General features: G+C 38.5%; 1 protein-coding gene across 1 annotated transcript in view; it reads left to right on the top strand.

Moving 5' to 3' along the window:
• The window catches only part of KIF13B (kinesin family member 13B), a 143,790-nt gene that overhangs the window by 106,066 nt on the left and 24,177 nt on the right, over nt 1–13,547 (top strand). Inside the window, exons 34-35 of the mRNA XM_063442009.1 lie at nt 10,832–10,909; nt 13,150–13,203. Coding sequence (XP_063298079.1) covers nt 10,832–10,909; nt 13,150–13,203 — 132 coding nt within the window. The remainder of the gene's footprint in view (nt 1–10,831; nt 10,910–13,149; nt 13,204–13,547) is intronic.

The following is a 13,547-nucleotide window of genomic DNA, read 5'->3' as shown; positions in this document are numbered from 1 at the left end:
GGCTGATTGTGTACATAGAGCTACTCACGGCTGATTGTGTGTGTTACATTGTGTACATAGAGCTACTCACAGCTGATTGTGTATGTTACATTGTGTACCTAGAGCTACTCACAGCTGATTGTGTATGTTACATTGTGTACATAGAGCTACTCACAGCTGATTGTGTATGTTACATTGTGTACATAGAGCTACTCACAGCTGATTGTGTATGTTACATTGTGTACATAGAGCTACTCACGGCTGATTGTGTACATAGAGCTACTCACAGCTGATTGTGTATGTTACATTGTGTACCTAGAGCTACTCACAGCTGATTGTGTATGTTACATTGTGTACATAGAGCTACTCACAGCTGATTGTGTATGTTACATTGTGTACATAGAGCTACTCACGGCTGATTGTGTACATAGAGCTACTCACGGCTGATTGTGTATGTTACATTGTGTACATAGAGCTACTCACGGCTGATTGTGTATGTTACATTGTGTACATAGAGCTACTCACAGCTGATTGTGTATGTTACATTGTGTACGTAGAGCTACTCACAGCTGATTGTGTATGTTACATTGTGTGCATAGAGCTACTCACAGCTGATTGTGTATGTTACATTGTGTACATAGAGCTACTCACAGCTGATTGTGTATGTTACATTGTGTACATAGAGCTACTCACGGCTGATTGTGTACATAGAGCTACTCACGGCTGATTGTGTACATAGAGCTACTCACGGCTGATTGTGTACATAGAGCTACTCACGGCTGATTGTGTATGTTACATTGTGTACATAGAGCTACTCACGGCTGATTGTGTACATAGAGCTACTCACGGCTGATTGTGTGTGTTACATTGTGTACATAGAGCTACTCACAGCTGATTGTGTATGTTACATTGTGTACCTAGAGCTACTCACAGCTGATTGTGTATGTTACATTGTGTACATAGAGCTACTCACAGCTGATTGTGTATGTTACATTGTGTACATAGAGCTACTCACAGCTGATTGTGTATGTTACATTGTGTACATAGAGCTACTCACAGCTGATTGTGTATGTTACATTGTGTACATAGAGCTACTCACGGCTGATTGTGTACATAGAGCTACTCACAGCTGATTGTGTATGTTACATTGTGTACCTAGAGCTACTCACAGCTGATTGTGTATGTTACATTGTGTACATAGAGCTACTCACAGCTGATTGTGTATGTTACATTGTGTACATAGAGCTACTCACGGCTGATTGTGTACATAGAGCTACTCACGGCTGATTGTGTATGTTACATTGTGTACATAGAGCTACTCACGGCTGATTGTGTATGTTACATTGTGTACATATAGCTACTCACGGCTGATTGTGTATGTTACATTGTGTACATATAGCTACTCACGGCTGATTGTGTATGTTACATTGTGTACATAGAGCTACTCACGGCTGATTGTGTATGTTACATTGTGTACATAGAGCTACTCACAGCTGATTGTGTATGTTACATTGTGTACATAGAGCTACTCACAGCTGATTGTGTATGTTACATTGTGTACATAGAGCTACTCACAGCTGATTGTGTATGTTACATTGTGTACATAGAGCTACTCACAGCTGATTGTGTATGTTACATTGTGTACATAGAGCTACTCACAGCTGATTGTGTATGTTACATTGTGTACATAGAGCTACTCACGGCTGATTGTGTACATAGAGCTACTCACGGCTGATTGTGTATGTTACATTGTGTACATAGAGCTACTCACGGCTGATTGTGTATGTTACATTGTGTACATAGAGCTACTCACGGCTGATTGTGTATGTTACATTGTGTACATAGAGCTACTCACAGCTGATTGTGTATGTTACATTGTGTACGTAGAGCTACTCACAGCTGATTGTGTATGTTACATTGTGTACATAGAGCTACTCACAGCTGATTGTGTATGTTACATTGTGTACATAGAGCTACTCACAGCTGATTGTGTATGTTACATTGTGTACATAGAGATACTCACGGCTGATTGTGTACATAGAGCTACTCACGGCTGATTGTGTACATAGAGCTACTCACGGCTGATTGTGTACATAGAGCTACTCACGGCTGATTGTGTACATAGAGCTACTCACGGCTGATTGTGTACATAGAGCTACTCACGGCTGATTGTGTACATAGAGCTACTCACGGCTGATTGTGTATGTTACATTGTGTACATAGAGCTACTCACAGCTGATTGTGTATGTTACATTGTGTACATAGAGCTACTCACAGCTGATTGTGTATGTTACATTGTGTACATAGAGCTACTCACGGCTGATTGTGTACATAGAGCTACTCACAGCTGATTGTGTATGTTACATTGTGTACCTAGAGCTACTCACAGCTGATTGTGTATGTTACATTGTGTACATAGAGCTACTCACAGCTGATTGTGTATGTTACATTGTGTACATAGAGCTACTCACGGCTGATTGTGTACATAGAGCTACTCACGGCTGATTGTGTATGTTACATTGTGTACATAGAGCTACTCACGGCTGATTGTGTATGTTACATTGTGTACATATAGCTACTCACGGCTGATTGTGTATGTTACATTGTGTACATATAGCTACTCACGGCTGATTGTGTATGTTACATTGTGTACATAGAGCTACTCACGGCTGATTGTGTATGTTACATTGTGTACATAGAGCTACTCACAGCTGATTGTGTATGTTACATTGTGTACATAGAGCTACTCACGGCTGATTGTGTATGTTACATTGTGTACACAGAGCTACTCACAGCTGATTGTGTATGTTACATTGTGTACATAGAGCTACTCACGGCTGATTGTGTATGTTACATTGTGTACATAGAGCTACTCACAGCTGATTGTGTATGTTACATTGTGTACATAGAGCTACTCACAGCTGATTGTGTATGTTACATTGTGTACATAGAGCTACTCACAGCTGATTGTGTATGTTACATTGTGTACATATAGCTACTCACGGCTGATTGTGTATGTTACATTGTGTACATAGAGCTACTCACGGCTGATTGTGTATGTTACATTGTGTACATAGAGCTACTCACAGCTGATTGTGTATGTTACATTGTGTACATAGAGCTACTCACAGCTGATTGTGTATGTTACATTGTGTACATAGAGCTACTCACAGCTGATTGTGTATGTTACATTGTGTACATATAGCTACTCACGGCTGATTGTGTATGTTACATTGTGTACATAGAGCTACTCACGGCTGATTGTGTATGTTACATTGTGTACATAGAGCTACTCACAGCTGATTGTGTATGTTACATTGTGTACATAGAGCTACTCACGGCTGATTGTGTATGTTACATTGTGTACATAGAGCTACTCACAGCTGATTGTGTATGTTACATTGTGTACATAGAGCTACTCACAGCTGATTGTGTATGTTACATTGTGTACATAGAGCTACTCACGGCTGATTGTGTATGTTACATTGTGTACATAGAGCTACTCACAGCTGATTGTGTATGTTACATTGTGTACATAGAGCTACTCACAGCTGATTGTGTATGTTACATTGTGTACGTAGAGCTACTCACGGCTGACTAGGTACATACTATTTTCTGCTGAGACAAGTCCAAGGCTGATTAGACGGATGCAGTGGCAGTACTTAATTCAGACAAGCTGAGTTTACAGGGACTCTCACTTTCATTTCTATAAGCTACTTTGCTTAACGCTCTTTTTTTCCTAAGAGTAAATGAGAGAATTCTAGTTTCCTCTTTGGAATCAGACACAAAGCATGTTGTTAAGAGCGTTTTTGAGAAGTTTATGACCAGAATGATGTGATTTGACATTAGTAATGTATGGGTATATTGTAACCGTTTATATTCCTGTCACAATTGTTCTTTATTTATAAAGTGAACTTGTATTTTTTTAAGGCCTACGTTTGTCTGTATGGCTTCTTTTAGTCCTAGAGTTCCAGGGCTTAAGATTTGCTGATACTCCGGGCAGTTTTCTGATAGTGAACGTGTTAAGCTGTTCTGAGCTGATTTCCTATGAACTTTAATGAGAAATTTAATTTCAGCTTCATTTTGAAGGCACTCTGGGCTTTAAACTATGCTAAACTAGACATCAATATTTGATATAAGATTTATTCAGTTACAGGAACCAAAAGAAAGCTTGGTTTATGTCTTGGTATTTTTTTTTAATTTTTTTTTTACTTAATGATGAAAATATATATATTTTGTTTGTTTACCTTTTTCCAAGAATTGACAGTTGGCATCTCAAACCAGTTCCGTCCTGGCACAGCCAGGGCACACTTGGCATTGGAGGGGGGGAAATGGAAACATTGATTCTATTTCTCCTACTCTTTTCTTGTGTTGACTGTCAGGTGAAAAGGAAATGGCTTATAAAAATGATTGCATGGGAGCCAAGATGGAGTCACCCAGTTACAGGATAGCGATAAATAGAGCAGTGAGAATTTATACATTTCATTTTAAGTTTCAGACCTCACAAACACATATTTGTTACATGTAGGGTTAAGGATTGTTATTGGTAAAAATACAGGGAAGTCGCAGATCTTAAATGGCTTTAAGTGAAACATTTTTCAAACATCCCAATTAGCCAGTGCCCCAATTAATCTGTTTCTAATACTTCAATATCTAACACTGGAACCCAAAAAGTCATTAACTGTTTTTACATTACATTTGCATTTAAACAGTCGTATATGGAAGATGGTTTCCCTCTTTATTTTTGTTTGCCACGGTTTGTGAATTCACACTTTTTTGTTCACATTTGCTCTTAACACTGAGCAAGAAGCTCAAGGAGGAGTTAACTTGTTTCACCCACTTCTCCTGCAGGCATTCTGCCCAATTGGGCGAGGGCATCGAAGCCCGTGCGAGCTGTACGATGGCAAAGAAACGTTGCTAGAAAGTAAAAGATTCAGCCAATCCAGGCAAAGTATAAAACACAGATCGGAGTTCACCAAAGATAAATGGGACCGTTACCGGAGAGCCTCTGCTCCAACCTTATTATCCCACAGGAACGACTTTACCTATGATGCCTGGAGACGGGAGTCCATCAGCCTGTTGGATGACCATGAATAAAATCCTTCTAATTTCCAAAAGGACTCTGATGAGATTTTTTTGTAAAGAAACTTAATGTAACTGTCCCAGATGTGGAAAAATAGAATATTTTTTTTACTTAGCCGCCTCAATCGTGGCAGAAACGAATCAGAAGTATGTTAATTCATTAAATCCAGGAATCGCAAGGTGACCTAAGGTTATTCTACGTAGACGCCTTGTCTTTTGCAAGATAGGGCCAGAGAATGAAGAGTGAAGGACAGTAATCTGAAAATGCAATGCACAATGTGGGCATTAACTGTCTGTAGTTATTCAAGATCCTGGACTTTACAAAACGATTAGTCTTTCAAATCAATTTATCAGATTTTATAAGCTAAGGTTTTGAACAGAAGACTTATTCCTTTCTCCTCTATCTGTGATTCCTTCCATTGGCTTTGGTCAGTTTTAGTAGATGCAAAGCCACCAGATGCAAATCTGAGATTCGTAGTGTCTTTTGACACTGCCATGAAAATCCTGCGTCTTCTTTATAGACGTTTGAGTATTTTCTATGAAAACGTAAATGGATCCTGAGCAGAATTTGGTCTGCATTATTTGGTCCTGACCATTACAAACCCACAGTATTTCCCTTAATTTGCTTGTGTTAATGTTTATCTTTTTCAGAACATATTGTTTATGTAGTATGTTGTGTATTAAAACCAAACCATCTATACGACACTCTAATTCTTTTCAGGCGGTATTCTATTAACCTGAATTTTATTTGCATTGTTTGTTTTCTAAAACTTATATATGTATGTGTGAATGCTTATATGTGTGTATGTATATATGTATATATGTATATATGTGTGTGTATATATATATATATATATATATATATATATATATATATATATATATATATATATATATATATATATATATATATATATATATAATGTGTGTGTGTATATATATATATATATTTATTTTTTTCTCATAAGTAATTAAATGAATGTGGAACCCTGGAGATGTCTCTCAGCACAAACTGTCTTTCTGCCCATCCAGAGCTCTAACATCCAATTACTGAGATTAGATGTATCCTTTTATTTAAAGGTTCCCTCTTCATTTTGAAGAATATGTAACTATACCTCCAAATTCTATGGAATCCAGTACCTGGTCTCTAACGCTCTGTGTGCACCATGAAGCAGTTTAGTTATAGGCTAATTAGCTTTCAAAAGTCTTGCTTTCAATGGGAAGTCCGAAATTGTGTGCATTGCACAAATAAACATGCTACAAATCACAAACAACTAATCGCTGTATAGTGGAGTGATATTCCCAGCCTGGTAACCATGATGCAGCATGTTTGAAACTAAACAGATTTGGTGTCCATTGAGTAAAAGAGTTGGCCATTAATATTGGTTTATATCTATCTGTCTGTTACTATGAATAATATACTATAATACTAAGCAACTATCTGTTATGAAGCCACTGCGATCTGTTATTATGAAACCACTGCTATCCCTTACCGTTTTGCATACATTGTTTTAGATTATTGTGATTCTGCATCTATCAATTTCTCAGAATTTACCGCAATCCATTCCTGTCAGTCTATATCTATACATTACAAGGAATCTACCGCAATCCATTCCCGTCAGTATATATCTATACATAACAAGGAATTTACCGCAATCCATTCCCGTCAGTCTATATCTATACATTACTAGGAATCTACCGCAATCCATTCCTGTCAGTCTATATCTATACATTACTAGGAATCTACCGCAATCCATTCCCGTCAGTCTATATCTATACATTACTAGGAATCTACCGCAATCCATTCCCGTCAGTCTATATCTATACATTACTAGGAATCTACCGCAATCCATTCCCGTCAGTCTATATCTATACATTACTAGGAATCTACCGCAATCCATTCCCGTCAGTCTATATCTATACATTACAAGGAATCTACCGCAATCCATTCCTTTTAGTCCATATCTATACATTACTAGGAATCTACCGCAATCCATTCCTTTCAGTCTATATCTATACATTACTAGAAATGTACCGCAATCCATTCCCGTCAGTCAATATCTATACATTACAAGGAATCTACCGCAATCCATTCCCATCAGTCTATATCTATATATTACAAGGAATCTACCGCAATCCATTCCCGTCAGTCTATATCTATACATTACAAGGAATCTACCGCAATCCATTCCCGTCAGTCTATATCTATACATAACAAGGAATCTACCGCAATCCATTCCCGTCAGTCTATATCTATACATTACTAGGAATCTACCGCAATCCATTCCCGTCAGTCTATATCTATACATTACTAGGAATCTACCGCAATCCATTCCCGTCAGTCTATAATCTCTACATTACTAGGAATCTACCGCAATCCATTCCTGTCAGTCTATATCTATACATTACTAGGAATCTACCGCAATCCATTCCTTTTAGTCTATATCTATACATTACTAGAAATTTACCGCAATCCATTCCCGTCAGTCAATATCTATACATTACTAGGAATCTACCGCAATCCATTCCTTTCAGTCTATATCTATACATTACTAGAAATGTACCGCAATCCATTCCCGTCAGTCAATATCTATACATTACTAGGAATCTACCGCAATCCATTCCTGTCAGTCTATATCTATACATTACTAGGGAATCTACCGCAATCCATTCCGGTCAGTCTATATCTCTACATTACAAGGAATCTACCGCAGTTCATTCCCGTCAGTCTATATCTATACATTACAGGGAATCTACCGCAATCCATTCCCGTCAGTCTATATCTATACATTACTAGGGAATCTACCGCAATCCATTCCGGTCAGTCTATATCTCTACATTACAAGGAATCTACCGCAGTTCATTCCCGTCAGTCTATATCTATACATTACTAGGGAATCTACCGCAATCCATTCCGGCCAGTCTATATCTATACATTACTAGGGAATTAACCGCAATCCATTCCGGTCAGTCTATATCTATATATTACAAGGAATCTACCGCAGTTCATTCCCGTCAGTCTATATCTATACATTACAAGGAATCTACCGCAATCCATTCCCGTCATTCTATATCTATACATTACTAGGGAATCTACCGCAATCCATTCCGGTCAGTCTATATCTATACATTACTAGGGAATCTACCGCAATCCATTCCGGTCAGTCTATATCTATATATTACAAGGAATCTACCGCAGTTCATTCCCGTCAGTCTATATCTATACATAACAAGGAATCTACCGCAATCCATTCCCGTCAGTCTATATCTATACATTACAAGGAATCTACCGCAATCCATTCCTTTTAGTCTATATCTATACATTACTAGGAATCTACCGCAATCCATTCCCGTCAGTCTATATCTATACATTACTAGGAATCTACTGCAATCCATTCTGTTCAGTCTATATCTACATTTTACTTGGAATCTATTTCTATCCATCACTGTGAATCCACTGCTGTTCATTTCTATTAAAATGTAATTAAAGTCTGATGTATTTTGTGTCATTTCTGGTTATTCCCCGATCTGTAATTGTAGGAATAAGTACTGATAAGGCACAGGTGTGGGATTTAATTTAACGAATCTCAAAGTTTGTTTGGTTTTATTTTCATAACCCTCCTAGCCCATCTGGTCTCAGACGGCTTTGCCCCAAATGACCTTTTCACCAGCCCCTCTCAGCCCACCTTGTGAACTTGTTATTTTCACTTGTATACGTTTTGGAGTGGGCGACTCTGCCAAGTGGGGTAGAGCGAGTCAAATTAAAACTCTACTTCTTTTTCTTGAAGAAATAAACCGCTATGGAACGCAAGGTGAACCATAAACCATACATTACAGTTGAATGTGGGAAGTAGTAAGTAATAAGTAAAGCTCACCACGTGGTATTCCTGGGGGATAGGGTAGGAATATAACCTAACGTCCCCTGAATGCCAGCAGATGGTAAAGTGCCCCAGAAGAGCAGTGACATTGTAAACTTGACTGTGGTCAATATCTCCTCTGCTTGGGAGAGGGGGCGTCAAATAAGTAACATATTAAAAAGTGTAGGGAGAGGCATAACCCTGATATTCTAAACACACTAATTATGTCTCTCAAACCCTCATCACATGCTCAATTTTCTCACTCCTTTCCTTCTAAACCCTCTCATCTCTCCTGTACCTCTAATATCCCACCTTATCTACTTCTGCTTTATAATCCTTCTGTATGATATAAGCTCATTGATTCTCCTAAACATGTTCTCCATTATATTTTTTACTTTTACTCTTGCCTCTCTCATTGCCAAAATCTCTTTATTCTTCTGCTCACCTGTTCCTACTCACACCATCTTCATTGCTCCCACTTTACTTCCCTCCTATCTCTATTCATACCATGCACTTTATTTATACCTTGCCACCCTATCTCCACCAACTCCTTTTAACTCCTCTAAATACAAACTCATTCCAAACATTTAAATCCTACTCCCACCTTCTCTTCCTTCCTATCCTTCTGCTCTTAGCAGCTAGTGATGTTTCTCCAAACCCCAGTCCCACCTCAGCAAACACACCATGTGCTAACACCAGGAATCACACCAATCTCATACCCATTCCATGTTACTCATTCCACTGCCCTGAGGAATGCACGCGCTGTTTGCAAATTTACTAAATAAACTGCTGCCCCATGACCTTTTAATCTCTTGTTCCTGAGACTTACTAGCTTTAACTGAGACCTGGCTCTGTCCATCTGACACTGCTCCCATGGCCTCTTTATCCTTTGATGGTCTTCAATTTACCCACAACTCATGACACTCTGAAAGTAGAGGTGGTGGTGTAGCATTTCTGCTCTCACCTAACTGCTTCTTTAAACCTCTTCCCCCTCTTTCTCCTATTTTGAAATCCATTCAATTCGCCTTTTCAAACCCATCTCTGGTAACATTGTATTTATCTCCCCTTTGGTTCCCCTCTCGTCTTTCTTGACCACTTTGCTGTCTGGCTTCTCTTCCATACTTTCTTTCCTCTATTATTCCATTCTTAATCCTTGGGAACACGTCTCCAACCGTGGCACACCTGCAAACATAACTCCAAGCAATCCATTTTTAAAATGGACTAATAAGGCGAAAATGTAATTCTTTGTTGAACTCATTTGCATATGCCCACCCAGAATCCCTTGCAGTAGTAACATCACTGCAAATGTGAGGTTTCTGTGGGAAAAGCAAGTCTTATGACTTTGCTTGTGTATGCAGATCTGCGTTCAACAATGTATTGACTACCCACTAACGTCAGGTGGAAGTGGTTTTCAAACACTCCCCTACCACCCCCCACCGTAACGTTCTTGGTCTGAACTACGTCAGTGTTTCTGTAATACCTACATGCTGTATTAATCACGCACTTACCTCTCTAAAACCATGAGTTAGGGGTCCTGGAATAATACATTTGCCTGGCCCATTAAACCTTCCCTACGTGAAGAATGAAGGGGGCCACAAACCCCTAGCCTGTCTAGGGACCTTAATTTCTTTCTCAAGTAGTTTCTTGGTCAGGCACCTGTCTTTGTAAACGTATCACTTGTGAAAGCTATCAAAAGGTTTCAGGGTGACTCAAGGCATGTGACTGGGAGTCCGTCACTGTTAGAATTCTCATTTCCAGACTAGTAGTATTTAAACAAATTCTCAGGTTTAATAATTCTGTCATATTACTGAATCCTGAACATTTGTTGGATAATTTGTGTGTAATTTGGGAATGTGATTTTTGAGTGATGTAAAAGGGCTATTATAAACTAGTGACTTGCTTTGTCGTTCTAGGAGGTGGCTGTAAAGGAGCAATTATCAGGGAAAGGAAAACTAAACCGAAAAAGCCTGAGTTCGCCCAACGTGCACAAAGTAAGACCCTCTCTTTACCTCTCTGTTAGCAGCACAATATTGTTTCATGAAACCTTTTTATTAGCTTTTTATTTCTCATGCATTGTCCCTAAAACCTCATTGATAAATCGGAGCATTTCTTATAGAAGTAAAAAAACAATAGGGAATTGTCCTACTAGAATAAAAACCTCTTATCTCGTTTGAGTCCACAAGCCATGTGTTCCTGATCCTTCTGCATAGTTCTAGTGTTCAGTAAATTTGTTTTTAGTAGTTTGACGAAAGCTCTTGACTCTTCCAGTGTCTGAAGCCCTGCCCCTCAGATAACACATTAAATGTCCGATCTTATACTTAACTGATACGCTGTAAACTCTGGGTTACCCTGTACTCACAGCCTTTAATTGCCAAGCCACGTTGGTCCCAATTGGATGGATAATGCTGCTGTTTACTTCCAAATTATTTGAGCTGCAGCAGAGGGACCAGGCATTAGGTCCTGGCAAAAGCTCTGTTTTTTTTTGCTAAACCACTGAGCCTGGCACAAACTGCCCAGAGACACTCTGCATCATAAGCACTACATTAAGCTGTAGTGGTTATAGTGTCCAGACCACCTTCAGAGAAGGATTCAAGGGTCTTTTCATTAAACAATGAGTTGAACGGAGATGACAGCGGATTAGAACATTTTAGCCTAAAACAACCGATCTGGAAAGTGTTTCCCTATCTGATGGATTTTGTTTCAATTTGCCTGTTTTGTTGAAAGCTGTGCAATGTGTCTCTATTGTGACTTGCTGCCCTTTGTACTCCATAACGGTTTATGCAGCTTTGAAATCCGCATCTGGTGTCAAATCTTTAATTACATGGATTGTAGCAGTTGCAAATAACATTCAGATTGGCTACATGAACTGTTCTTTCAATCCGTAAATCATGTTTTCTTAACCCATATTGCACAGGGTAACACCTCGCACTTTATTTTTACTACAACTGAACGTACATTTCCTGCCTGATATTGTTGGGAGTCACCCTCCCAGCTAGGACCTCTAGTTTAGTGCTGCAATCAATAATATTTACTTGTATGTGAAGTAGGGAGATAGTGGGCATTGCAACTGCTTTGTAGGGTTGTGACTCCTATCAATCTCAGCCAGGACATGCATATATTGGTACTGCACCAAATATAAAGCAAGTATGAGTAAATGTTGCTTCGGTTAAATTCCATAGAAGGTAAAATGGCAGGGTTCAATATATTACAAACAATCTAAAAAATAACCCCAGATTTATGGAGATGGTAACGGTTCCTTCTAAGGGAACCCTCCAAACTAAGGACATAACCATCTTTGAAGTTAAGTTAGGGTAATTATCTCCAAATAAAGGAGAAATAGACGGAACCCCTCAATAAACCTTTATTATCAAAGACTTGTATATAACAGGATATATAACATTTACAGTCCAGGTAAAGCAAAACACCAAACATGCACAAAGTGTTCTAAATTGAAAAAATATTCAATTAGACAGATATCCCAGTCTAATGACTTAATGGCATCACGTCAGTCATTTAAATGATGATCTAGACCTAACTGATCTTTATCATCAGGGTAGCTACATTAAAATTACAGATTCTAAAATGTGATAATCGCCAAGTTATCATGGTAAAGACCACCTATATATTGTGCTAGGAGGTTAGGGCACGTCCTTGTACTTCCTATTATCTATAATCAGAAACTACTTTGCAAACTGTGGGCTAAATGGAAAAATTCTTCAATCTCATTAAGATAAAGGTGGAGCTCTCCGGAGAGATTCCACCCGGAACTTCAAGGTAATCTTTTGCATCCTTTATCGTTTACCTATTGAGGATCTTTCTGTTTTTTGACCAAGTGGGATCTTCTTTGTGTATAGCTTGTAGCGCTCATATGTTTGTAAATCCTTTCTGTATGTCTGTTATTCCATAGGTATAACTGGGTAATGTATGAGCTTTGGTGAGGTTGCTCCTGAATATCAGAGGTGACCAACTTGCTATTTAGTTATGTATCCAGGTTCACTATTCCGATATAGTGCATCCGATACGGAGTTTATATTCCATTAGAAACCGCTATTATTTATTACTTACAGGTTTGTGTAGCTGAAGCTTGACACGTATTGTGATTACAAAAGTGAACGAAATATGCACATATTTTATTCAAAGTTTTAAATGGTTTTGTTCAGGTTTTTGGGTGGGTTGTGTTGTTTTTTTATTTGTTTTTATTTTGTAACTTTTTTTTTCTTTCTTTCAATAGCTATCTGGCAGCCGGCAGGATTTGGCACCGCAGCACAATTTGGCTAGTAACAAGGTAATAATGTGATCAGATGAGATGGGAAACATTTCTGCTTCCTACAGGTTGCATGTTTTATATCTACTTATTCATATTTTACAACTTTTGCAACTTTTTCATCTCTAGGACAATTTTTACTCCATAGAACCAAGATGTCCAGTTGGCACTTCAAAGGCACCATTGTTGGGAATAAGGAGTTCCTGTTGGCTGTGAACAGAGGGCCTTTCAACTCTCAGCCAATAGGAAGTTCAGAATTTTCAAGTGTATCAGTGATGAGATCAACAAATCTCTAAATCTTCTAAATATTAAAGGAGCACTATACTGTTAGGCATACAAGCATGTATTCCAAACACTATCCTTTT

This window comes from Pelobates fuscus, chromosome 2 (assembly GCF_036172605.1).
Source record: "Pelobates fuscus isolate aPelFus1 chromosome 2, aPelFus1.pri, whole genome shotgun sequence".
In the NCBI taxonomy this organism is placed as follows: Eukaryota; Metazoa; Chordata; class Amphibia; order Anura; family Pelobatidae; genus Pelobates; species Pelobates fuscus.
This window is presented reverse-complemented; position numbering and strand designations above follow the sequence as displayed.